The 27,305-nt window shown below is 42.4% G+C and overlaps 1 protein-coding gene across 4 annotated transcripts in view; it reads left to right on the plus strand.

The window, feature by feature from the left end:
- Positions 1 to 27,305, plus strand: part of garnl3 (GTPase activating Rap/RanGAP domain like 3) — a 55,585-nt gene that overhangs the window by 12,647 nt on the left and 15,633 nt on the right. For 3 of the 4 annotated variants that reach the window (XM_029516305.1, XM_029516302.1, XM_029516304.1), the window contains exons 2-16: positions 3,996 to 4,065; positions 16,155 to 16,229; positions 16,848 to 16,947; positions 18,567 to 18,685; positions 20,338 to 20,402; positions 21,246 to 21,309; positions 21,485 to 21,511; positions 21,863 to 21,938; positions 22,210 to 22,308; positions 22,430 to 22,533; positions 23,374 to 23,482; positions 23,636 to 23,681; positions 23,805 to 23,911; positions 24,017 to 24,132; positions 24,612 to 24,734. In XM_029516305.1, coding sequence (XP_029372165.1) covers positions 3,996 to 4,065; positions 16,155 to 16,229; positions 16,848 to 16,947; positions 18,567 to 18,685; positions 20,338 to 20,402; positions 21,246 to 21,309; positions 21,485 to 21,511; positions 21,863 to 21,938; positions 22,210 to 22,308; positions 22,430 to 22,533; positions 23,374 to 23,482; positions 23,636 to 23,681; positions 23,805 to 23,911; positions 24,017 to 24,132; positions 24,612 to 24,734 — 1,300 coding nt within the window. The remainder of the gene's footprint in view (positions 1 to 3,995; positions 4,066 to 16,154; positions 16,230 to 16,847; positions 16,948 to 18,566; positions 18,686 to 20,337; positions 20,403 to 21,245; positions 21,310 to 21,484; positions 21,512 to 21,862; positions 21,939 to 22,209; positions 22,309 to 22,429; positions 22,534 to 23,373; positions 23,483 to 23,635; positions 23,682 to 23,804; positions 23,912 to 24,016; positions 24,133 to 24,611; positions 24,735 to 27,305) is intronic. The other variant, XM_029516303.1, reaches the window with a different exon arrangement.

Below are 27,305 nucleotides of genomic sequence, written 5' to 3' on the forward strand. Positions count from 1 at the left end.
GTCCCTTTGTCATATTGCTGTTATGGCTTGTTATGGCATGAATTGCCCCCCCCCCCCATTTATCACTGTAGCAAAATGGCTGTGACTTATTAGTGAATGAGAAGCTGCGGTGGAGAAGTGTTTGATAGCTCGGTGTTTGTTTGTGTGTGCCGTGCATGCAGTTCACCGAGCTACACATGTAACATCTGTTTGTTATTTTCTTGCAAATCAGCCTCGGTGCCTGCATACAAAGAGTTCAGAAGTTTTCAAGCTGAACCTGTTATTCATGGAGGAAAAATGTTGCAAGATCAACTCAAATATCATTTGAAATGTAAATCTCACGACTGTGAAGTAGGAGCCACTGCTGAAAATGGTTGACTGACATTTAAATAATTCAGATGTAGTTGCCACATGTGGATGTGCTCATACATTGGAGCGTTTCTGCCTTTTTTATGCTTTTTATTTGCACTCCCAACAGTTTAGCGTTTGCTCTTGCTTCTACACCTTCTAGCGTTAAAGGTTTTTTAGGAGTATTTTTCCTTTCTGTCGAACAAGATTTCAAAGAGAGCCACTTTATGGAATGATTTAATTCTATAAAAACTCACACATCATGTGATGTAACAGATAAAATGCCCTTTTTTTTCCTTGAGCAGCACAAGGAGGATTTGTATGACTGCAGGCAGTTTGATTTATACTTCACATTTTACTGTATGGAGCCTTTCAGTGGCCACTGTCCATTGCCTTGTGACAGAAACCACAATTTGTAACCTTTCCTGTACTCCATTACTGAGGGCAGCAAGTTGAGTAATGAATATCCATTTTAGCTATTTCTCTTTGGTCCAAGCTTTCAAAGTCATTTTTCTTTGGCTAAGAGCCATTATGCTACTGGAAAGTGGATATCTGAGCAGTCGGGGTGCATAGTTCAAGTTATGATTTCCAAACACAAGGACAGCTTTGAATGCTGGATAATGGCTTCATCTGTATATCTTAAAACACGTCGGTGTCAGCGTGCATTATAAGGGCATGCTTGTCTATACATAGTTATTATCGCGACAGGAAAGAGGCTGCAGCGTGGCTGTAGTTTGGTACAGCTTTGGGCTGACTGCTGAAGTTGATTCGTCCTCTGGGAAACACCAATGGCTAAGCCAAATTAAATGGCAGTCTAACTAGTAGTTGTGGAGACATTTCAGTGTGGGCTTATGTGGTAGACTGAACAATGACACCATCTCCTAGGGCCATATAGTTAACATATTTATAACATGATATGAAATCAAAATCTAAAAACAAGCAACTCATTTTACTCCTTCAATTTAGTGTCAAAGTGGAATCTTTAACAGGACAACCACTGATTTCACTCTAAAGATGATATGTTTTTTGTTGATATTGTTGCTTTGACTCCTTGTACACATTGTACTTGAAATCTGGATGTGTGGCTCGGTTGTTTCTCAGCAGACTTGAGGCACGGTACTCCCTTGGCCCGTTTCACCTCTTTAATAGGTGTCAGCATCGCTTGAATTTTGCAAATCCATTTGGTTTGACAGAAACCACCCTGCATTGCAAACGGCTCTTAGTTCACCACAGACTACACCTCCCACATGTGTTAAAATATCTTTCATTTCAAAAAGAGAAAAAGCTAAAATTGGACATTGAACAGTTCCCCATGTAAACAAAGAAAAATTCTCACCCTGGCAGCAACACTTTTCCTTTGGGTATTATCCAGCCAAGTGTTGAAGTCTTGGGAAAAAAAAATTGTGTGCACCAAAGTGACTACTTCGATTCAGATATTAACTCCAGCCAGAAAGAGGAAATCATTTAAAATCAAGTCTATTCAACAAAACATCTCTCTTGAACCACAGCCACTTGAGATTTGCTACCAGTGATATCTACAATGCTATGAGAAAAAGCACTTAAAATCTATTTAATTCATGTGCCATTTTTTTTCTTTTCAAATATATATATAAACCTTTTATTGAATGACATTAGCTTCACTTGGAGATGGAGTGATTTTCATTAGGCAGGTGGGTGGGATGGGTGTCACATAATTACCCCCTTACCATCTACGATCCTTCTCATGAGCAAGGAAAGGTGAAGGCTAGAGAAGATGGTGTTCTGGGTGCCGGGATGCAAAAAGTGTTTAAGTTAGGACCTGTGATGGAGTATGTGTTGGGAAGGTGATCACAACAGAACCCGACCCAGCCGCCAAAGTAAGCAAGCAAACAAGCGGGAGGAAATGGTGATGGATGGGCTACCTTGTTCTACAGATGCACTTTAAAACGTCCTTTAAGCTTGAGTGTACATGTATGTGTTAACAGTCCCGCTTTTCCTTCATCATTTGCTCTCCAGAGAGAGAGAGAGAGAGAGAGAGAGAGAGAAGGCTGACCATAGAGGGAAGGGTTTGGGGGACGACGGAAGAAGAGTAGGGGTTGTGGTCTGGAGAGAATGAGGAAGCAAAAAAAACACACAAGTCGTATTACCACTCAGACGATTATACTGATACTAGATGTTCTCGGTGTATTCCAGTAACTTCCCCTTAACCGTCCCTTTAAACAGATGCTACATCAAATGCTCTGCAACACAAGGGTTGACACCACGAGCTAGCATGCCGCACAGATGACACAGCCTCGGTTTTCACGCAGCTGCAGTGTGACAACCAAATGAAATGCACACAAAATTTCGGTGCTGTGGTCTTTTGTCGCACACAGATGTGCAAGGTGCCATATCTGCTCCATTGTGAGTGTTCTCTGTGCACTTGTGGAGATATAACCTCGCATTTTGATTTGGGAACAGTAGCATACAGCCACCTGTATGGCACTAGTCTCATCTTTCATTTCCAGTGTTCCCACATAAATGACTCTTACCTTACCTTGGCACTTAGCAATGGCAAGACTTTTGCTTCTCTTATGACTTGTTCTTTAATAGGATTTAAGCAGATTCATCTTACATTTTGTCTCCCAAAGAAATCAGATCCTATTAAACGAGCGCTCTGAAGACGCTGCTGTTGTCCCTGGCTGTGTGTTAGTCAGATTAATTGATCATTTTAGAATAATACCCCAGCTTCTTCTCTCTGTTTAATTTAACTCTGACTTTAGGCCTTTCACAATCCTATCAAGTGATTCTTGCATATGGATCGGGCCGGATCGATAGTAATATGATTATCGTGACTGAAGATAAGGAGTGATACATGGATTGGTGGTGATACATTGGCCAATTCCCCGCCAGTACATCGAAACAGAGTCTCCAACAAAGTTCTCGCTGGGTCATTGCACTGCAATTAGCAATGCATAGCCTACCGTAGAGGCTGATGGAAGCAGCTACAGTAGCAGGGTTCTGTCTGAAGATGTCAAAATGCTCATTCAAAAAAAAAAAAAAAAATCGACTCCTGACTGTAACTCTATAATTTATGGTCAGACATGAGAGAGGTGTTGCTCTTAAAATTTGATACATTCAGGATACGTTCAAATTTTCTGTATCTACAGTTATTTTATCAGACACCTGAGAACATTCAGAGAAAACATTTTCAGCTGTCCTGCTAACTCTCATTTTCTGTGTTTCTGTCTGCTGCGTGCGTGTCACTTTCTTTTATATATGCACTAGTCTCTCTACTCTGTTCCTGCATTTGACTATTTGACCAGTAGTCAGCTCTCCCAGACAGTCTCCATCTATCACTCGGGTCTAATTCAATCAGGAACCAACATCTCAATCAGAACTGGGTTCCTGCTCCCAGCAAGTCGCCAATGCCACACCGCCAGTCCCGTCACACCATCTGAGACACAGACAGGAGGAGGCAGAGAAAGAAAGAAAGAAAGAAAGGGCAAGAGCAAAAAAAAAAAAAAAGAAAAAGAAAAAACAACAGTTTTAACAAAGTGTCCATGAAGAAGAAGACAAAGTGAGATAAGGAGACTTCCGGAAAGCAGATGCTGCCCCTTATATATGAGTGACGTGACCGCTTATGTGCATTTGTGTAGTGTGATGGAGGACAAAAAGGCCGTTTGCCTGACCATGTGTTTGTGTTACAGCTCTGCCTCGGAGGACCTCGGCTGCAGGCGTGGAGACTTCAGCAGGAAACACTATGGTTCGGTCGAGCTGGTGAGTCCCACCCACAAGGCACTCATCTGTTTGCTGCTTTCTTTGTGTTATCTGTGTGTGCTTCTCCTCATCCCCCCTCTTCTTTTCGTTACCCCCCCCCCCCCCCCCCCCCCACTCGCTGACTCTTTTCCTCCTCTCTGTTGGCATGGATGGACAGCAGAAGGGGGGCTGATGAGTCATGACGTATTGGGTGTGGTCCAATGATTTGCCTATGCCAGCGTGGATCACGCTGGGTGCTCCACTCGCAGTGATGCACGACTGGGGGACAGCTGCCTGTTCAGCCTCCAAAGTTCATTTGTTTTGTTTTGACACTGCTGGTGTAAAGCTGCTGCACAGCGTGTGTCTTGGTGGTTGATTACTAAGCTGTTGAGTCATTGTTGCTTTGAGAGAGTATTTGTGAGTGTGCATCCCTCCGCTGTGAGCCTGTGCATCCCGATAGCCCAGGGCGACAGGAAGTCCTCGAGTTTCGCACTGCGATCGTACTTCCTACCAGAGGCATGTTGTGGGTTTGTCCATAAGTGCTGCACACCACGCGTGTGACTGATTAGTGTTGAGGAGAAACCACAGGCCACCTATCAGCACTGACAGACTGATACTACGCACAATACCTCGGCGTGTGTCTGCGACTGTGCGATGTGTGGTGTGTGTTTGGAAAAAGGGAAAAAGTAGTAACCAAACATTGTGGTGGGCCGGAATGAGGTCACTTATTGCCTTGATACTCAAAGCGTCCTCGTCAGGGAGCAAATGTTCCTCTTTTGCACTTCTCGTGATGAGTTGTTATATCAGGTCAGCTGTGTCTTCTCACCTTCATCATCTCTCGGTAGTTTTGCTGTACAGCTGTACGATGCTATAAGAACAGAAATCACATATATCGCATTTCTTCTTCCTGCAAATACCAGAATGCTAAGCAAAGCTAACTGAAAGGTGCAATTGACATCGACTCAGAAACCACAACCGCTTTTATTTTAACTAAAAATAAAACCTTTCTAATATGAGTCTGCTTTTTTTTTTTGGGGGGGGGGGGGGGGTTGTAGGCTTTGTGGTCTGTTTGACAAAGGAGTTGAAAATGAATGACAGACCTCGGTAAACCCAGTTTGATCCTCAGAAATAACCGCAGGGAAGATAAGCACATAATGCCAAGCTTACATTTTAATAATTATCTTTGTTCTTGTCAATTCTGCGATTCGTGCTGTCAAAAGCTTTGTGTTTCTGTGGGAGGCTTTTTTTTGTTTGTTTGTTTGTTTGTTTGTTTGTTTTTTCAAAGGTTGAGGAAAGAGTCTGTGGAAATTCAGGTCTAGATGCTCACTTCAACGCAAACCATCATCTTGAACTAAGCCTAACCCAAACCTTAGTTTTATTTTTAAATCATAAACAATTTGAGCAAACAATCAAATTTGTGGTTTGGATTGTGTGACGTTCGACTCATGCTGGTGCTTCGGCCTCACGCATGGTGACCGTGGTAGTGTGATGTTAGTGAGCAGAGCGATATCTAACAGAGATAACTCTGCTGAGGTCAAAGCTCTCGGGCATAGAGGTGGTTTAACCTTCAGCGGCTAAAACTGCAACTCGTCCGATTTCATTGCCCTACTTAATAGGACATCCAAATGTAGTTTTTCATCTGTTTAGTTTTAGTTTTCTTGCATATAGTTTTTCATGTATTTTCGATTATAATGCAAGTCAATGCACTCAGAAAACCAAGCCAATGGGACACTTGTAACTTTGTGATGTCACAACAAACAAGTCCTTATCTGCAAATATTTTTTTTAATTAGAGCACTAAAATTACACTGAGGTACTTTTTGGTACCTGAAACTGTAAATACGTTTGCTTTTATTTATTTAAATAAAAACAGCCAAAGTGTTGACTATCTTCTTATATTAATATTTAAATAAAATCTGACACATACCAGAGCTGGTGTGAAAAAAGCTCAATTTATATATTAGGCGTGAAGAGAAATAGGAAACTAAATCCAGGAAAAAGCAGAAGACACAGCTTATCATTTTCATACTTCACCTTTCCGATTTCACACACCGCCTATAAAGAAAAGTTAACAACCACAGCAACCCACCCAGTTCTTTATTCCAACTTCACTTGGCTCTTATTTGTGTCGTAAGTTTGATTCCAGTTTATTCCAGAACATGTTTTTTAAAGTCTCGGCACACGTTGGACACTCTGATTTGAAGCAGGGTCGCCCTAATAAGAGAGACCAGCAAAAGCAAAGTCGTGACTCATCTTGTCTGTTTGTTTTATTTTTGGCAACATGGAAGCAGCGGCGGCAGTTACCAATAAAGATCAGGCTCCTCCACAAATGGCACTGTGGCCATGATTCACTTTGGTCCACACATACACAAAAAGCAGCTACTTTTGACGTTGTAAGAGCTGTGTAGATTGAAGTTGCACTTAAATCCACTCATATAGAGCTGCCAGACTGTTTAAGGTTTTAAACAAATTTAATAATCAGTCATACTAAAAAGTTAGTAATTAGACTTAATTGTCTCTCACAGAGTTATCTATCTGTTAATAGGCAAGGTGTGTGCCGTATTCACATTTTGTTGCCATGTCAACATTTGCTAATTAGCAAGACGAGAGATAATGACAGTAGCTTTGGAGGAGTTTTGACGCGATGATGATGTTGCGATGTTTGAATTTTTACAGTTCATTGTTCATCTTCTACAGATCATGACTGTTATTAAACCAAAATGAAAGTACTTGCAGTGAAGGAATCATCATATTTGATTAAAGTGGGAATCAAACGTTAAGGCTAAGTTAACTGTTTTGTAGGATAAGTGAGAACAATGGCCTGTTGGTGTTATGAGAGGAAAATGCACCTTTACTGGTAGAAAATCACACACCAATCCAAGCTAATGTCAACCTTTTTGTGATGTGGGATGAAAAGTTAAAAAGGTTGATCCTCTGACTTACTCCTCTTCACTCCACACCCAGTAATTGCTGAGATATTTTAATTTAGTTTACATAATATGTTACTTAAACGTACCTTAGCATCATCAGCGGCTCAGGCTGCTCATGCACTCACAATCTGATATTTTCAGGACAAAGAAAGTGAGAGGGGAGAGTCAGTGATGTTTGTGTGTGTCTGTGATGTTGTCTTGTAAGTGCCGGAGGGCCCTCTTGTTACATGGAAAAAAATAAGAGACAAAGCAGGAAGTTTAATTCACTAAATACACCAAGGACTAAAGAAAATCAATACCATGCTGCTGTTACCAGACAAACACACACACACACACACACACACACACACACACTGACCATCAGTCCGTATTACATGCACAAAGGCACTCCAGTCAACACATGTGAGGTTCCTATTAACCTCTGTCCGTCCCAGCTCACACACACACAGACTCGTCTGCACAAATGAGCAAACAAATACTCATTGATGGCATGTCCATATACAAATAGAGACAAACATCGCAAACGCAAAGGCATCTCCCTCCCCGTCTCATCACTTTATCCAGTGACAAAGTCCGTGGTCCATTTTCAAAAGCTTGTGTGTTGTGCATTAAAGCTGAGGCCGACAACAATTAAACCCATTTCATCCTGACAATACAGTTTGGAGAGCGCCGCGCTGATTTTCCAGTCATTTGAATCGTCCTTATTTGAGGCCAGGCGATGAAGGCGGTGACGGTTCGTGGAGACGTGGATGCTGCCTGTCTCCAGAGGTGTGTGTTTCCCGCACCGCACGGGAAAATAACATGTTGGAGGCATCGAGTATGAGGCCCCAGTTCGCGTGTTGATGTGTGTGGGCAGGTGCATTTGTCTCACTCTGTGCTGCTTGGTGCACTGCAGTTCACAGAAATGACTGCAAACAGGACTACTGTCAGACACGGTGTGTGTGTCTGTGTGTGTGTGTGTGTGTGAGATGAACACTGCTGAGAGGTTAGCTGTCAGTCCTACACAGTAACTGGTGAGCAGACGTCTCCACTCCCAGCTGCCCACCAGTGTTACTGTCGCTACCTCGGAGGCTTCTTACAGCTCCGTCACACTGAATTTATTCCCGCTCTCAGCGTGTGTTCATCTCGCTCCGTGTGTTACGTTAAAACCAGACTATGTAACTTTGACCGATGTCGTTTAAGTCACGAAGGGGAACAGCCAGTTTCTGTGTTTATCTGCTGCGGGACTGTCAGCTCCACATCAGCAACATGTACATAGCCAAGATCTAAAGCTGAACCAGGAAAGCCTCTGAGTGAAAGGCCTTTGACACGTAAAGGTATGATTGTACTATGACGCCATGACAATGACAGAGAATGGTCGACAACTTGGACAGTTTGATCATCAGTTCATCAATTCTCTGGCAGTCGTGTTTCTCATCTTGGCTTTGGAACATTTTTAGCCTGATGTTATACTATTTTCGAGGAAGCCAAACAACAAGCGGCAGTGGAGTAAATAATTGGCATACTAAATTATATTCAGTGATAAAATGATAGTTAGTCAAAGTCAGAAATTTGCATATGTGCCTCATCCATCCAGAATTTACTGCTCCAGTGATTTCAAGGCGTGTGGACACACGTTTTCTGAAATGTTGCTGGTTTGAACAGTAATACACACAGACGATTGTTTCAGTGTGTTGTGCAGATATTATTAGTTGCCCAGATGCACGCAGAGACACACACTTTCAAACTTCAGCACAATTTAGCAAACTCTCCCAGAAGCTGCTGATGAAATTAGCTCACGTCTGCCTCTGTTTACTGTCTCCGTGACTAATGATCATATAGTTTTCGGAGAGACTGTCTTTGCGGAAATCTCTCTTGGCCACACTTCTTCCACACATGGATTGTTTTCTGATGAACTTGATGGTTTGTGTTTGCTGAGGTTGTAGGAGTCAGTCACAGCTTAAATCTGCTCCATCATTACTTGATTTAAGTTTTCCTTTTTTTTGTGTGTGTTATTTTTATGAAAACGCAGATATCTTGGTGACATCTGTGCTACCACCTCTGTCTTACTGTCCGTTAAGGTCTAACCAAAAAAAAAGTACAGTGTCACATTGGAGGTTTGCAGCATCAGTCAACTTTGTAAAAGTAATTTTGAAAGACCTTGGAGTTTTATGTCACAGTGGGTGCTTATCCAAACAACCTAAGATAAAGCTCTCTCTCTCTCTATCTCTAGCGCTTGTCTCTCCATCTGTTCCTCCTCCTCCTCCTCCTAATTTCTCAGATACATAACTAATCGTCTATTAAGGCAGCTGATGCATGGTAGTCTGCCGCTGTGATCCGAAGCCTCGCTGCAGCATCTCCACACTCTTTAGGGCCCTCATAGCTGCTGCACCCTAACAGCGAGACGTCTGGGTGGGTGGGTGGCCCGGTGCCTTCAGTTTCAGTCGTTAGATTAGTCATCACCACTGTTGCTGTGGTATAAATAGGCAGATATTGATGTGTTGCTGTTGTTGCTGGATGGCTGTGGCTAGATTCGCCCTAGCCACAGGCGTTGTTAATGCTAATCAGGTGCAGCGAAAGGCTGCATGGCAAAAAGCCACCTTAGAAAAGTTGTTTGATTTACATTTTCACCTCTGATTTTCCCCTTGACAGGTACTTGGATGTAATTTCCCATCACCAGCAATATCATGCACTGTACAATATTATCATTGTACTGCATGAGAGGTCTTTTCCACATATGTGCTGTGCAGTTCCATGTTACATTTACTTATCTAATCACACCAAATTTATCCATTTGGTCCAAGTGGTATCACTGAGGAATAAATTCATTCAAGTATTAAGATTATTATTCATTTTCTGTGTGTGTCAGTGTAGTGTCAGTAAATTGCAAAATAAGACTCACAACCTTCAGCAAAATGATCCAACTGGCAATAATAGTCTTAGTGTCCAAATCCTGATATAGCTTGTTCTTCTGTGCCAAAGAGCCCCATTCTTATCCAAAAAAAAAATTAAAAACACAATGGACGTTGGTGCACAGAGGAATCAGGGCTTTGATACACAGTCAATATTTGTCTTCTCATGGGATTTCTGAAGAAGAAATAAAATGCAGAACATCATCATCAGGCATCTTTTTTTGAGCAGAGTTCAGTTTAGGTTCCCTGTTGACATCAACAAAATGAGGTTCCTGTAAATCTAAACTCAAATAAAAGCAAACATTTTACAACCGTGTGCTCACCACCAGAAATAGTGTGTGTGTGTGTGTGTGTGTGGGCTTCATAATCCACGAGTGAATGAAATGCCATCCCACATAGAAAATAATTGGAAGAGGCAGAAAGCAGAAAAGGAAGACGGTGTTTTGTATTTGCTTCTCACACGCAGAGATTTCAACTGACACGCTGACACATCCTTGTCTAAATTCAGCCAATGTAGTATTTCGGTCCTGGACTGTCTGAGTCATTGAGTAGCCTGTGAGACACACAGACATTTTCGTTCATCCAACACTCAATTTCTCTTTTCTATCAGCACAGCCTTTAATGCTAACTCTCCTGAACTCATGTTACACCCCCCACCTGAACAAGTGGACGCACACAGATACTGTATTGCACATCGTGTCTGTCTTAAACAAAACACATATGGTATATTTGTCACTCTAAATTCATTTTGGTTCTACAACTCGGTAGCATTGAACAAAAATAAGCCTTTAGTTTTTACTGGACACCTGTCACTCATTTATTAATCTGCTGTACCCATAATAACCTTTTTAAGGTCCTGTGGCCAAAGTAAAGCTTTGCTGTGAGAATGTTAGAAGAGCAAGCTTGCACATTTCTTTCTTTATTTTTCAAGGAGACCAAAAGTGTCTATTTGAGTGCATTTGCTAAGCTTCTGTACTGATGATTTGGAGATTCACGCTGATCCGAGCTGAGTCACAGAATCACGTCCGTGTCCCTTTTAAATGCTTACTCGTTCCTTTTTCCTGTTCTGGTTCTCAAACACTTTCTGCCTGCTCTTCTCCTCCCATCTTAACTTTGTCCGTCATTCATACGTTCCCTCTGACCGTGCACCTGCCTCTCTTTACCTCCAACACCCCCTCCGCTGCTTTCCTCCTCACCGTCTGCTGCTTCTTCTCCCGCAACGCAGCCCACGCCTCCTGAGCTTTGCCTTCCTGCAGGATTGTGAGCGTGCATGAACGAACCCACTGATGACATCAATTATCTATCAGCATTCACAAAAGTATTGATTTAATACCTCAATACACACACACACACACACACACACAGGCCTCTCTGCACTGCGGTGCTCCTTTGTCCTGTGAGCCTCAGGGAAAAGCGGAGCTCTCTGAGTGTGCCCTGAGCTTGATTGTGTTTGTGAAATGTTAAAGTCATGCCCTAAAATGGGAGCTGTTTAAGTATGTGTATAAGAGTGTGTGTGTGTGTGTGTGCGCGCGCTCCGTTTATAAAGCTCCAGAGTCTCGGCCCGGTGCTCTTCCCGTGGGCTTACGCATAGTGGAGCCGGCTATTATTCTTTTATCATTTGGCTTTTCGCTGTCATTACACATCGCTCTCTGCCTCTCTCCCCCAGTGGCCTCATCCCTCATTCTGTCCCTCTCTCTATACATTTGATGTCCCCTCTCTCTCTCTTTTTTTTTTTTTTTTTTTTCTCTGCCTCATCCCTCCAGTGGTGAGGTGTTTTATGGGCTGTTTGTTTAAGTGCGGAGACATAGCAGGCTCCCCCCTTCTCCCCTGCTTCGCCGCCCACAGGGAATCGCCGGAGTGCAGCTTTTCCCTCTTTGCACCTCTTCTGTTGCATGATTTAGAAGAAGTGGCTACGTGATGCATACATGTGTGTATGCAGACACGCACACACACACACACACACACACACACACACACACACACTCCCCTGAGCGCTTAATCCATCCCTTCTCCTGCCATTTTTCATTGCTTCACCCCCAAAACAGGAAAAAGTGTATTCGCACACAGCAACACTTACCTAAACGTGCATTTAATACTAAGTGGCACCCCCCCCCCCCTTTTCTCACTTGCTGACACACACACACACACACACATGTACAAGGAAGGCAGAGCATTGCTGTGTCTGAACGCCGCATTGGTTTCCCCTCTGTTATCCTGCGATTGGACGGTTAATGTTGCAGGAGGCAAGAGAAATGGAGGGAGATAGAGGCCTGTAGCTTCAACGTTCTGCACACACACGCTGTGATCTTAACGGATTAGCACAGCCCATTCACTCACACATGAACACATGCACATACAAGCTCCACACCACCACATCAGCAAGCGTGCAGGAAAATATGTGTTTTCAGGGCCATTAATATGCATATGAAAGGAAGAGCAGAGAGAATTTTCCTAAGACGCAGCCAATTACTGCGCCGAAACCTCTGTCGTTTATCAGAGCTTCACACCTGCAGTAAACATGCTCGGCTCTCTAACCTCTGGACTGTGTTATCTCATTATATACAGTGTACCTCGGGGAGAAGGTGCAATTGCTTTACTTGTGAGCATATTTGGGCTGGAATATTTTCACAATATTGATGTTTTATGTAACAGTATTGTTCAATCGAATGACGTGTGTTTAAAACGATGTTTTACGGCAGAGAAAAATCACTTTGCTGTTGAATTTTAAATGCATTGTGCATGGAATATGAACAGGATAACTGCATTTTGTCTTCTCAAAAATAAGATCCCACTGAAGGCCAATTCAATCTCTGATATGATCAATTAGCCAATCGACTGAGAAATAAGGTGCAACTGTTTTGTCAATCAATTATTGTTATTTAAAGTTGATGTGATGTCAGGATTTCTTCCTCTCCGTATATTGGGGGACTTTGTTTATTTATCGGAGTAGCATTCTGGCAAAACAAGACATTTTAAATGCAAAATACACATTTTAAAAGCCAGTTCTTGCCAGGAATTAGTCAGGTAATAAGTAACAGGGGAGTCGGTGAACGGAAAGCGTCAGGTGGCTGAGAGGAGGGAAGAGCTGGAGCTACTGGAGTGCAGGAGGGGGTGGCACGGTCTGATCTGACAAAAGGGTTTGTAACGTGATTAATTTTCTTTTTTTTTCAACAAAAACACAAAGGCATTTGGAGAAATATAATTAAATTATATTCCAGAACACCATGTGCTGTGTTCTCCATTGATTTTTATTTTTTTTAAGAAACTGCTGAGAGGAAAGAACAGACGTATGGACTAAATGAAAATGGAGCATATTTATGCGTGACAAGGTCTCAACATGAAGTTAATGTATGTGCCCGTTTGACCAGTGACCGGATCCACGCAGCACTTCTAATCCCGCAGCAACAGGAATGCCTATCAGATTTAATTTAGAATGAAAAATGAAGTCACTGCGACAGTTATTAATGATTTTAGTCAGAGTGAAAAGCTCTTGCCTTACATCCTCATTCAGCCACAGGAATGCTTTGAATGGACTTTTACCCCCCCCCCCCCCCCCCCCCCCATGATGAGCACACTCTCATCCCTCGCTCACTCTCTCTCTGTACTGTCTGACATGATCTAATGAGTTTTCTGAAGTAGGCCACGCCACCCACTCTTCAAATAAACAAACGCTGGTCCCCTGTTCAGACAGCCATTCACAATATGATTTTAATTATCTATCATTGTCCGGAGCCTCCATTCTAACTCAGTTTATCTATCAGGGATAATGAGCATGTTTACATAGATGGTTATCTCATCTCTGTATCACCTGTATTACCTCAACATTTACTGAGGTCAGACTTCACCTTTTATCATAAAGCAGATTGTTACATATATATATATATATATATATGCAATGCAATAATATATATATGCAATAATATATATATATATATATATATATTATTGCATCATCAGATAACTGAATTTTCTTCAGTATTATTATTTTTCATTGTCTTTCACAGATGAAATACTGCAAAACGAAATGACAGAGAATGACTAAAAAGTCTAATAAATCACGCCAGCCTGCTTTTCCTGTCTCCAATAAAGGTTTATTTGCGTTTCTAAAATCACGGTGGTTGTTGTCAGCCTCTCAGATACGTGATTTCCTGCTTTGTGTCTCTTAGATCATCATAAACTGAACGTCATTGCGTCAGACAAAAAAAGATGAATGTGACCCTGGGACATAAGAAACTGGGATGGGCATCGCTATTTTCGAATATTTTATGGACTGAATGATTTATTGCTAATGAAAGTAGTCATTAGTTAGTTTTATTGTGTCTGATTGAACATCTTGGAGGTCAGTCCCTCTTTCTCCCAGGAGCTTCCTTTTTTTTTTTTTTTTATCCGCCTCTTGCTTGGCTCCTACAAGCCTTTGTATGCCATCTGGACGCGTCACAGTGTGTGAAAGGACACACAGAGCCCTTTTCTAAATTTACACATCGATGAAGCAGAGATGCCCCATCGCTGAGGGGAGCAAAATACAGTACAACAGTGAAGAGGTGGTCAAAGAGCGAAGGGCAAGGATGCTGAGGGGAAGAGGTAGAAGTGTGAAAAGATGAAAATGGGAGGGGAGATGGTGTTTTGTTGCCAGGCAACAAAATCACTCAGTGTGATGATGCTGGGGGTTAAAGGGGAAAAGAGGATGATGAGGAATAGACTGAAGAAGGTTCTGCAGCCACTTTAAGGAAGAAAATAAGATGATAAATAAATCAGTCAGAAACATTTAACTCATTGTTTGTGTTGAGAAATCAATATCACATGTGACATATTTAACTGTACTGTTCATTCATTCTTCTTCTACCACTTCTGTTTCTGGGACACGGGGGGTTCTGGAGTCATTCCCAGCTCACACTAGGCGAGGGCGGGGTCACCCTGGACAGGCCGCCAGTCCATCACAGGGCCAACACACAGAGACAGACAGAGACCAACAACCACTCAGACCTACGGACAATTTAGAGTCATCAATTATCCCAAACATGATGTCTTTGGACGGTGGGAGGAAACCCACGCAAACACAGGGAGAACATGCAAACTCCACAGAAAGGCCCCAGGCCGGGAACTGAACTCTTAATTTTCCTGTTGTACGCGCACCACCTAGAAAGATGAAAGTTGTAAAAAAAAAAAAAAAGTAAAAACACACCACTTCCCCATCCGCCACATGTTAACATGAATCATTCGTCAATTAAACCAAGATTTAAAAAAAAATATCTGTGTGGCCTCAACATTTACAGGTCTACAGTATGAATATGTAACTTCTCTTATTTCCGGCATATTGCACACCTCCACCAAATGCAGTTAATGAAAATGAAGGGAATAGTTGGACATTTGAGTGTATCAGAGATAAATGAGAGCATTAAAATCATCCTTGTCCCTGTCTGATAAATATTAGGCGTAGCTTCAAGTCTGGAAACGGCTAACCTGGCTCTGTGAATTACTCCGAGATTCTGTGACCTGGAAAGATGACGTGTTTTCTGCGAGGCAAAACCTGGATTTAAATCCAATAAATCCAGCAGTTGCATTTCAGCATAATTTCAACCTGCAGTACCTTTTAAAGACACAAACTTCAGCCTGATAACGAGGAGATGATGAGAGGTGAGGGCTCGCCAAAGTTACTGTAATTCCCCTGAAGTGGTGAAGTAAAATATCAGTACAGACTAATTTGCAGAGGATTGCTGAGCTCAGAAGAGTTCTTTCCTCTTTCTTGTCAAACTGTAAGCAAGGAAGCGGGTGAGCGTGCGCAGCCCTCCCCCAAAATATGGAAGCATTTCTTGTCGAAGTTGTACGCAGTTGCACAAGATCGACTCCGCTCACCTCGCTTGCCCTCTCTTGTTTCGCTCGCTCTCCCCCTATCATTAACTGTCCCATTTCACTCTCCTCCAGTGCTGTGGTACAGAGGTGAGTCAGCAAGAGACAGATAATTGGAGCGATAAGTAGAGGGTGGCAGATGAGAGAGTGAAAAAGAACATTCAAGAGATTTTTACAGGAAGAGGAATTGAAGAAGTCATTACACAGACTTAAATAATTATTGATGTTAAAAAAAAAATGCAGAGCTGTTGGTAAAGCATGCTGCTGTTGTCACATGGATGTGATGTGTCTGCCACGGTTCCCCTTTTGTGTGTGATGGCAGCCAACTCTAACGTACGTATGACCTGCTTATTATTGTCTGCCACAAGTCATGGTTTGTCAGGTGTCCAATTTTAAACATGCCCCCCCCCCCGCTGGTCTTTCTTTCTCTGTCTCCCTCTCAGCTGATTTCCAGTGACGCAGATGGGGCTATTCAGAGGGCAGGACGCTTCAGGGTGGAGAATGGCTCATCAGATGAGGTACGCAATATAATATAATACACTTTTCTTCACACTCATCCGCTCAGCCCTGTCTTACTCTGACTAACTTCAGAAAATAGAGAGCGAATGATGCACAGGCATGTTTTACCCCCCCCCCCACGCCTCTTTCTTTGAGATCGGTCCAAAAAACTGAAAGCTTCTGTAAAATTGGTTTTGTTAAATCATAATAACAAATTAGTCATTTTTAAGGCTACAATAAGTTATTGTTCTGTATTTTATGTTGATGAATGCCACAATATGGTTGTCTGCAGCAGCTCGCAAAGGTGCAACTGATTGTTGTAATAATAAGAGAAGTTGTAAATAATGTACAATATTTTAAGTTAAGTTTAAAGATGATTCATGTCTGTTTCAGCCCCTTTCCCAAAGATACAGTGATACACATCCTAGCATTTACTTCCTCCAGAACTACTTACATTATGATATTTGATAACATGTGAGAGTAGCTCACAGTGCCACTGCTTTGTACAGTGTCTGACTCCCTGCACTGTATATTAATCTGTACGACTGCATTGTGTAGCAGCATTCTGCAGAGAAAGCTGCTGCGACTCAAGCTGTGACCATTGTGTTGATTTTTGTGTGTGTGTGTGTGACAAACAGACTTCAGACTACACTCCAGGAACCTGGAGGAGAACCGATGTCCATCTGGAGAATCCAGAGTACCACACCAGATGGTTCTTTAAATACTTCCTTGGAAAAGGTCAGTGCTACTCTGCTGTGCTCTGTTAAAAAACAAAAAAACAAAACACACACACACACATGACTTGGTGTGAGACGGAGAGATAAACTGAAGGGGTGAGGGCGAGGAAGAGCATTTAAACTGGCTCTTAGATGCTGCAGAAATAAAATATCTTCTCCATTTATTCCCCAGTCCACAGGATACTTCTTATCTTATGAAGTCAGCCTCGTTTTCATGCTGCACTGCTCTTTATTCAAGGCCAAAACTCGTTAGCATCCAGCCATATCCCCACTGAGAGTCTCAACGACACTCTAATCCCATACACCACCAAGGGAGGAAGCCCGTGGAGGACACAGCCTCAACACACAGAGCAAAGCTTTGCCTCCAACAGATAGCACATTTAAGATTGGACAACGGGCTTCTGAGATGAGCCCGGCGCTGTGCGGCATGCTAGCAGGAGCCAGAGATTGTTCAAATATACATCAGAATTCGTCACCTGTTCTTTAATTTCTAACCATCATCATTTTATGGTCCTCATTAGCACCCTGTCGGTTCTCAGACTCACAGCCAGGTTTCCTTTTCTGTGGCTCAAAATCAGAAAGAGACCCCTCAGCTGAAAGGTTGAGATAAAGCAGGGAGTCTGACATGGATGTGAAAGAAAGTTAGACAGCAAAAAGCCAGCGATGGGAAGAAAAGAAATGCATTTTCTCCTCTAGCCAGGGTCATGTTCTAATCATGCTATAGCATGGGCAGTTTAAAATGAGCCATGTCTCCAGAAATTTGGCTCAGATCTGTTTGGACTGCAGCTGAGCCATCTGTGTCTCACAGCCGGAGCAGGCCTGACTGCATCGCGTAACACAACACATGATGAACTCCGGGGCCAGTTATCCTAATATGAGTGCTTCCTGTCTGACAAAGCAGCCAATACAATCACTTGAAATCTGAATTTCCTCATGATTAGGTGAATAATAATGAAATATTTCATTCTTGTTTGTTTCCATGTTGTCTTGCATTAGGCACAAAAGTAATTCCTGATTATAGACACTTAGCATGCGCTTTCTACTTGTATGGAGAAAAAGCTGAAGGTGACTAAACTAATAAGTATGTAAATGCAACCCAGTCATGCCGATTGCTGCACTGAAGCATAAAAGCAGGTAATGGAGTAATGGAAACCAAATGGAGAAAGAGATTGCGGAATAAAGAAAGCATAAGACGAAAAGAAAGAATTAGATGAGGACAAAGGAAGGGACGGCAATGCAGGCAGAGATCCTGCACCTAATTGGGTTTGCAGGTCTGTTGAGCATTATTTTCTGAGGATGTTTCCCTGTCAACCAAAGAGGCAAAGGCAGGAATGTGCAGTTCTGCTGCGGTGTTGTCAGGAGATCTTTGTGCCCATGTTCAAGACCTGGAGATGTGGGGGATAAATGAAGAGCAGACAGAGAATAATGAAGGACAGAGGGGGGAGGCGGAGAAAGACATGACCTGACGGAAAGGATGAAATAGACTGTTAACAAACAAACGCTGTAGAGAGAACGGGTGCAGAAGGGAAAAAACAGCGACGGTTTCCCCAGTCGTCTGATGTTTTGTCTTTGACATCCACACATTAAATATTGAATATAAAACGTGTGTGCTTCCCTCAGTCCACCAGAACTACGTGGGCACAGATGCAGAGAAGAATCCTTTCTACCTATCAGTCGTCCTCTCAGACCAGAACAACCAGCGGGTCCCCCAGTACAGAGCCATCCTCTGGAGGAAGACGGTGAGTTCACCAGCTGCGCCCGGTGCTAGAAACAGATCCTTTACTGAAGCAGAAATAACAACACAATCATGTAAAAAAACACAAAAAAACAAACTGCATTACAAGAAAAAGCTCTGCTTTAGGAACGGCATTCAAAGTTTTTCTGCAGAGCTTTTGACCTCTACTAGCATATTATGCATAATTTGTGTGTCCTAGCTTTATTTATCTCACGCATGTGCAGGAGTGTAAGAACCACAGGTATCCACAGCACAGTGTAGTTAATGGCTTCACAGTAAAAGAGCTGGTTATGTAAGAAAATGGCTTCTGAGACTGGAATATTATTAGATATTACTTTTAAAGCACTGCTAATTCTAATGCATCAACTCGTCAGGATGGAGTAAATAAAATCCTTCGTTGTTTCTCTTTGGGCATCAAAATGAAAGCATGTGAGAGACAATGCGCTATTTCTGTGGTACCCACCGGCTACTGGGGAATTTATTGTCTATTGTGTTTTATTTTTGTGAAATCTTAATCTCAAAAATGATTTGAGTATAGTTTTCAAATGAACGCTGGCGGGAAGGAATATAGCCATCCATGAGTTGGAGTTGGAGTTGAGCAGAAGTGCAAAGTAGCATGAAATGGAAACATACAAGCGAAGTAGATGCGTCTGACTGTACTGTTCTGTACTGTGCATTCATTGTTTACAGTTTAGCTTAATCAACTAAAGAGCAAATCTGTTTCTCTGGTGTCATCAAAGGTGGATATAATATATCCTACGTTGTTGTCTTTTCTGGTCTTTGAAATGAATGTGGTAGGCTCATTAACTTTTGTGTCGTAGCTTTAATGCTAAAAACATTCATTCGTTGAGCGGACACTTGTGCTTATGTGGGAAAAGCTAAAGGTGGATCTTTTAAAAGGGGCAGCCAGTTCTTGACTGTGCTATGAAGGAAAATACCATAAATCCTGTCAGCAGCAGTTTTAACGTGGCGCAGGAGGGAATTCTTCCGCAATCAAAGAAGCTGCTGCTGAAGCCTTATTTACACACGGCCACAGATTCATCACACAGTTGTAGGTGACACTCACTCTGCGATCTGAAAATGAGAAGGCACAAGATGGCATCTTCAGGGAGTATGCTACTCCACTTTTGACTCACTCTGTGTGTGTGTGTGTGTGTGTGTGTGTGTGTGTGTGTGTGTGTGTGTGTGTGTGTGCGTGTGCGTGCGCAAGAGAGAGAGAGTGCGATGCATGTTCATTATTGTGTGTTTATGGTGTGGTGACTCAGCTTCATGGCCAAGATAGCCCAGATCTAATTTTGGCCTGACTGGCTGATTAGGGAGGTGCACCTCCGCTGCCTGATCACATTGATTTGTCTTGTTTCTGTCAGACTCTTTAACTGGTACAGGATGTTGTTGTTGCTGTTGTTGAACAGAACAAGTTTAATTTGGTTCCCTGTAATTATTTCATGAGTAACTGAAAAATATCCCGAGTGCTGTGAGCCTCCTCAACAATTATACAGAGTGCGCGACTTTGTGGAGAGTTTGCAGATGAGCAATTTACAACCAAGACATCATATGTAAGACGTGTTGAAAAGAGATTTCTGATCAAGCGAGGCCTCAAAAGAAGCTGTGCTAACGGTGTGTAATCCCTGATCTATGTCATTCTCATTCGCTCAGGGCACTCTGAAGATCAGCCTTCCCTACAGCCCGACCAAAACACTATCAGTCAAGTCCATTCTCAGGTGAGAGGTGCAGCCTGCAGCAGTTAGTTCACTTTCTCCAGTACATTTATGAGAATGAATTCTGCTGGTTATCTTATGACAGCACTGGAACATTAATCCTTTCATACAATGCGTGTGTCACCCAGACACATCGATACAGTATGTCATTAAATAACAGTGTTTGCAACAAGATGATGGTGTGTTTGCTATTTTAATCATTATATATAATGATTTAATGATTTAATGATTTAATAATTATATAAATCACACTTATATAAGGAGTTGAAAGACTTGGGTTTTTTTTTTTTTTTTCCATAAATAGTCTCCAAGCAGTTTGGTCTCAAAATATGTACAACATGGATGTATGTGTTTCTGTTAGCAGAGTGCACTTGATGATATCTGAATTCTTCCAAATCCTTCGTGAATTATTTTTAGGTTGTTTGTTTACTGAAGAATTAAGGCTGTTTGGGTTTTTTTGTTTTTTTTTTACCTTTCTTTATAACAAATAAAATAAATAAATAAATAAATAAATAAAAAAGAAGACGTAGTTTGGCGAAGTGTATGTAACACCGGACCATACAGAAGGTGTTTAAAGTTACCAAGGCTGGACCGTAGCAGGATATAATGAGATGCATGAAAGAGGAGCCTGGAGATCATACATTACAGTCCTCAGGGTGAACAGCATCACAGAATGAGTGCAAATGGTACAAACAGGATGAGAAATCCCCTGTATCAGGTCTCCTTTTTCTCTCCAACCCTTCGGGCTATTTGTCTTCCATTAATCCTACACGTCGATATCTTTTTGTTCATCACGACTTCCTCCACTCTCCCCTTTCCTCCTCTTCCTCCTGTCCTTTCTCCCAGTGCAATGAACATGGACAGGTTTGAGAAAGGCCCCAGGGAGATCCTGAACCCGGAGATTCAGAAGGTGAGAGCAACACCGGAGCTTTGGTCCGCTCTTTATGAAAAACACAGGTCTATTTCATGGCAGGCACCTGAACTCTCTGGTATCCTCAGGCTGTGTCTGTCTTCCTGCAGTGCTTATCAGTGTGAATAATAATAATAATAATAATAATAATTATAATGATGTCCGCTTTCCTCAGGATCTGCTGGTGCTGGAGGAACAAGAGGTATGAGATGATGATGCTTTCTGCGCAGCAAAGTTGAAGCTACTTATTTTAAGCCCCTTTGTCAGGTTTTGTTTTGTGTCGCTTTCCAACTGCCTTCACACACCCACATATCACAACAGATAGCCACTTGTTTGGTTCTGTGTTGTGTTTTTATCTGTATTGTTTTTATAGGAACTGCAGATGTGACATATTTAACCACATTTGTTGTTTTGCTGTAATTGTCATTATTCTCTGGACATATCTTGTCTTATTCTTAGGGAACTTGCAATAGCTATTAGAACATGATATAAAATGCATTCACTGTCATTAAATCATAATTTTTAATCAAATGCAACTTTTTTTTTTTTTTAGGGTTCTGTCAACTTTAAATTTGGGGTCCTGTATGCCAAAGATGGGCAGCTCACAGATGACGAGATGTTTAGCAACGGTAAATCTGTGTTTTTTGGCCGTTTTCTATGTCCAAAGGGGCTAGTTTGAAATGGTGAGCTAGATGACAGCATCAAGACAACGCTCACCACTGTCTGTTCAAAATGTAGCTGCAACCACGAGAACATTAGCTTAGCATGCAGGCAGGAAACTGAAGGAAACGGCTCTTGGCTCCAAATTTATGTTGATCGGACAGATGTGAGACTGTTTTCCAAAGTGTCCCTTTCCCTAAAGAACACATAACAATACACAACTGTGTGTGTGTCTTTCAGAGATGGGGAGTGAGAGCTTTGAAAAGTTCCTCAATCTGCTCGGTGACACCATCACGCTGCAGGGATGGGCGGGATACCGTGGAGGGCTAGACACCAGGAGTAAGAGAGCGCTCGTCTGCTGAATCACATTATATTTGCATCATTTTTAAAAATGCATGCAGTCAAATATACCAACGTTCTTTCTCTCCCTACTTGTGTTTCTGTCCGTTTTGATCTGCAGATGACACTACAGGAATCAAGTCCATCTACACAGTGTATCAGGGCCATGAACTCATGTTCCATGTGTCCACCATGTTACCCTACTCTAAAGAGAACAAACAGCAGGTGGGCGGCCGTGTAGCTGTGCAATGTCCCATTCATTGTTTTTACTCTTTCAAATATTTTGTCATTAACTAAAGCAGGTGGGCAAACTTTGGGCACGATATCACTAGAAGATGGAAAAATAGTAATGCAGTAGATGTCATCACTTTTCAAAATGTTTCTGTAAAATCTTGACGCCTTCTTGCAAACACAGACGTGATGTGTCCGTCATCATTGTAGTTTAACATGTCATAGAGAGTGATACAAAGAATTTAAAGCTGACATTAAATGTTGCCGTTATCGAAAGATGAAATAACTGTAACGTGGAATGAACCCACACATAAATATCACCCTTTTCACTCAGCTTTATGGAGCTTTTCAATAATAAAACCAACTCATTGTTTTGTTTTCACCCCTTGCAACATTAGTGCTGCAGCTCACTCTCACTGCAGGAAGCAGTCTGGGGAAAAAGCTCAGATAAACACACTGAGCACTTCCCTCCCAGGGCCGGACATAGTCAGCAGCGAGCTTTAGGAGTTAAACGGCAACATATTTCTTTCAGTTGTTCTAAGACAAACTGTGGCTGCTTGATGGAAGAGGACAGGTGAAGGCAGGCTAACTGATATTATCTGTGAAACTGTAACAACATATACTCAGTCTTGTGTGATCAGGTGGCGAGACAATGAACAGTGAAAGCAAAATGACCCAGATACGTTATACAAAACTGTTTACAAATACATTCACCCTAACAACTCTGTTAGTGGTGAGAAGTGGCCGTGAGCTGCGGCGAAAGAAATTCCTTTAATCCTGGGGTAGCTGTCTGTTTTTCCTCCTTACTCTTTGTCTCTCCTTTGTGTTGTCCAGGTGGAACGAAAAAGGCACATTGGAAATGACATTGTTACCATAGTATTCCAGGAAGGGGATGACGCATCGTCGTCCTTCAAACCGTCAATGATCCGATCCCACTTCACCCGTATCCTTCACATGGACAGTGACTGTCAGAGAGATGAAGTGGTAATCAGCGACATGAGCTATGCCCAGAGAACGTGCACGTCAGCCCTATAAGACAGAAGGCATCTGGACGTCTCTTCTATATAACCAAAGTTTCCTTTACTTTGACTTTCAGATATTTTTGCATTAGTTAGGTATAATAGCCAGAATGACAGTTACAGGTAAGTGGTGTCATAAAACTCAAAAATAAAACTCACTTTAAATGCTTTTGAGATTCCACTGAAGTTACTTTTCCATGATGTGTAATGTGTAAATGTTTTTTTTATCTCTGCTCTCTGTCACAGGTTGAAGATTTTCTCAGAGGAGAGTGTTCCACTGTTTGGACCTCCTCTTCCTTCTCCGCCTGTATTTACTGATCACCACGAATTCAGGGACTTTTTATTAGTCAAATGTAAGGATAGTTGGAAAGAAAAACTGCATGTGAAAATGGTCAAGAGACTGTGTTTCAGATCAGTGTGTTTCCTGAACCAGTTTTTTTTTTTTTCATCTCCACCAGTAATCAATGGAGAGAAAGCCACACTGGAGACGCCAACGTTTGCCCAGAAGCGTCAGCGGACTCTTGACATGTTGATCCGCTCGCTTTACCAAGACCTCATGCCTGACCTGCACAAGGTACAGCTTCAGACTTCTTTTAGTTTTTGGCCTTCCAAAAAAATACATAGCACTTAGTTCTCCTCCACCTCCTCCTGGTCACCACAGTCACTGGCAGCGACTGTAGACACTGCTGAGCTTTGCTCTGCTGTGTTCCACTGCAGCCCTCGGTCTGCCTCTGCATACTGCACCACACTGACTGGATGCTACTGCAATGCTGACTTTCTCAGCAGGACTCTCTCTCCTCACATCACTTTTGTTCTCATTTCTCTTTATTTTTTTTTGTTTTGTTTTGTTTTGTTTGTTTTTTTTTCCCCTCCTTTCACTGTTGCTTCTAACACAATGTATTTCTAAATGAGTTTCACTCGTGCTGTTGTTACCCCCTGCCAGGGTCAGTCTCTAAGACCCCTTTCTGCTTTCTTTTTGCCTCCATTTGTGTGTGTGTGTGTGTGTGTGTGTGTATGAATGCAACATTTTGGCTGTTTGTGTTCCATGTTTAGGTTCCATTTTCTCCCCAGAACATGTTAAACCGGCGGTCCTTCAGCGACGTGCTGCCAGAGTCTCCGAAATCAGCGCGGAAGAAGGAGGAGGCGCGGCAGGCTGAATTCGTCAGAATAGGGCAGGTAAAGACAACAACAACAACACACACACACACTCACCAAATTCAGACCCCAAACAAACAAGAGCTCTGCAGCAAACAGCCCAAAATACTATACCCAGCTACACGCGCCGACAAAGGTGGGCGTGGACACACACAAACATCATGGACAAACACACTTCATCACCTTGGAAGCACACATGTACAGTTAACAGATTACTGGCACAACTGGGCAAAGTAGCACATATTATATAAATAACCAGTGAGGGATGTTAGAAAAAAATGGTCATATCTTTTATAAAATATCTGTATTGTGACCCTCTTACTGTACACAGACCTTCAAATGTACTAAACTACAAACAGCAGTGTACCATCTTTCCCTCTGTGGGATAATATTAACTATAAATTTAAGACAAATACAGAATGCACAGCCTTGGATGGTGTTTAGAATCTCTAGCAAAAAGATCGGGCAGTCTGCTCGTGGCCTGAAAGGGAAACTCACCCACTGCTGCTACCTGTAAGGTTGTTGCTTTGAGTGCACGGCGATAGCTGAAGGTGACCCAGATGGGTGGATCAAAATTTTTATCGCCTCAGATCCTCTCTCATCTGGAAGGTGTCAGCTGGACAGAGAGACTTCAGTGAGCCAATCTGCCTGAGATTATGAGGATGAGCGAAAAGAGAAAAGGGGAAGTGTACAGTTTGAATTTGAACAGCAAGTCAAAAAAATGTAACATTGAAGAGAAATAACAGGAAAAACTCTGTTGGATGCCCACATTATAATATTTACATTACAATCAAACTATCAAATACAGATACTCACGATCTGTGAAGCAGTACCCCCTACAGACTAACCTAAATCATCAAATGAGCTTTAATGAAAGCAGTTTTTGTTTGCTGTTTTTTTTGTTTTGATTTTATATATATATATATAAGATAATAGAAACAAGGAGTAGAAGAATGAGAAAAACATAAAGTGACAGTGATAATGATAAAGTGGAATGTAAATGTAATTAGCCCAGAGTGCAGATTTTTTTTGCAGCGACAGAAATGTGTTGTGCAGTCTGATAGCTGCTGGAATGAATGACCTGCAGTAGCACTCCTTCTTGCACCGCGGATGCAGCAGTCTGTCACTGAAGGAGCTGTGCAGTTCACCCACTGTGTCCTGAAGCGGGTGGGAGTGGTTGTCCGTGATGGATGCCAGTTTGGCCAACATCCTCCTCAATGGAGTCCAGAGAGCCGTCCGGGACAGGTCCGGCTCTTCTGACCAGCTTGTTGAGCCTCTTCCTGTCCCTCTCTGAACTTCCAATGCTCCAGTAAACCACTGCATAATAGATGGCAGGGGCCACCACAGAGTCGCAGAAAGTCCTTAGCAGAGGCCTGCACACTCCAAATACATATATACATATATATTTCCGTACTTTATTGCACATGTTGGAGGGGTCACAGAGTTCGGTGTGAGGTGTACAAATTACTTCATAGTCCAAGTAGTCATATAATTCCCTCTAGACTGACAGAATTGATCAGCTTCTATTGTGGCAGACACTTAAGATTTCAGCTCTAATCGGGATCTAAATTCACAGCAAGACACATTCCATGGATTTCCTGTCCACGCTGAAGTACAGCACGGTGCTGTGAGACTTTCACACAGACTTATCAGCGGCAGTGCATTTCTACAATTTTGACACACCACTTAGCAAAAGTGGAGTAAGTGTGGTGGCAGGAGAAGCTGCAGCCACCTTTGGGGGGGGGGGGAGAAAAGAAAAAAAAAAACTCTTTCATTGGTGAGTCAGATCCATGATGAAGTCATTCAACAGCTATAACGCCCGTCAGACAGTCAAGTGAACTGGACACCGTGATGCAATGATAAGAACAGGCCTTGGAGTCCAGCAGTCATTACCGGGCTGATGTAATTGCCATTACACTTCTGCTCTGTGTGCTGATGTAACAATTATATAATCATACAGGAACGAAGTCTGAAAACAGATGAGAAAAGAATAGCTCATAAAGCATCCGTGGTGCCGAACCTCGAGGATCTCTGGCATTTTGGAAGCAATTTCTGTCAGGCTGGTTGGGAGATACTGGACGGTCTTCAAGTTTCCAGATTCACATTGACTAAAATTTTGCAACATCCTACCTGCGTGTCAAACCTCCTGTCAGAACGTCTTTGGTCTGTAAGAAGGGCCCCAAATACTGGCAGAAGAAATTGGGTCAGCAATGTGTGTCCTTTTACAGAATGAGTCCTAAAGATGCACGTTTATGGCGCTAAAGTAATTCCGTCTCGTCCTTCCTTTATTTGTTATCTTTGTTTGCCAACCCTCCTCCTTCCTCATGTTCCTGCCTGTCTATTCCGCATAGCTTCTGTTGTTTCTGCTATTCTGTGCTCATAAATACAAAGCCAAGGCATCGACACATTGTGCTGTAAAGCATGAAAACAAAGGAAGCCATACATGTCGAGCCATTGATTATCCAGTTTTGTAGAGACGAGGCTTTCATCCTCAACTGCACCGGCTCTGTGTGCGCTCACTCATTGTGTGATGCGCATTATACACTGTGGTTTCATGTCCTCGTGGATGCCTGATAGGTCAAATATGTTATT

This window comes from Echeneis naucrates, chromosome 12 (genome assembly GCF_900963305.1).
Source record: "Echeneis naucrates chromosome 12, fEcheNa1.1, whole genome shotgun sequence".
Classification (NCBI taxonomy): domain Eukaryota; kingdom Metazoa; phylum Chordata; class Actinopteri; order Carangiformes; family Echeneidae; genus Echeneis; species Echeneis naucrates.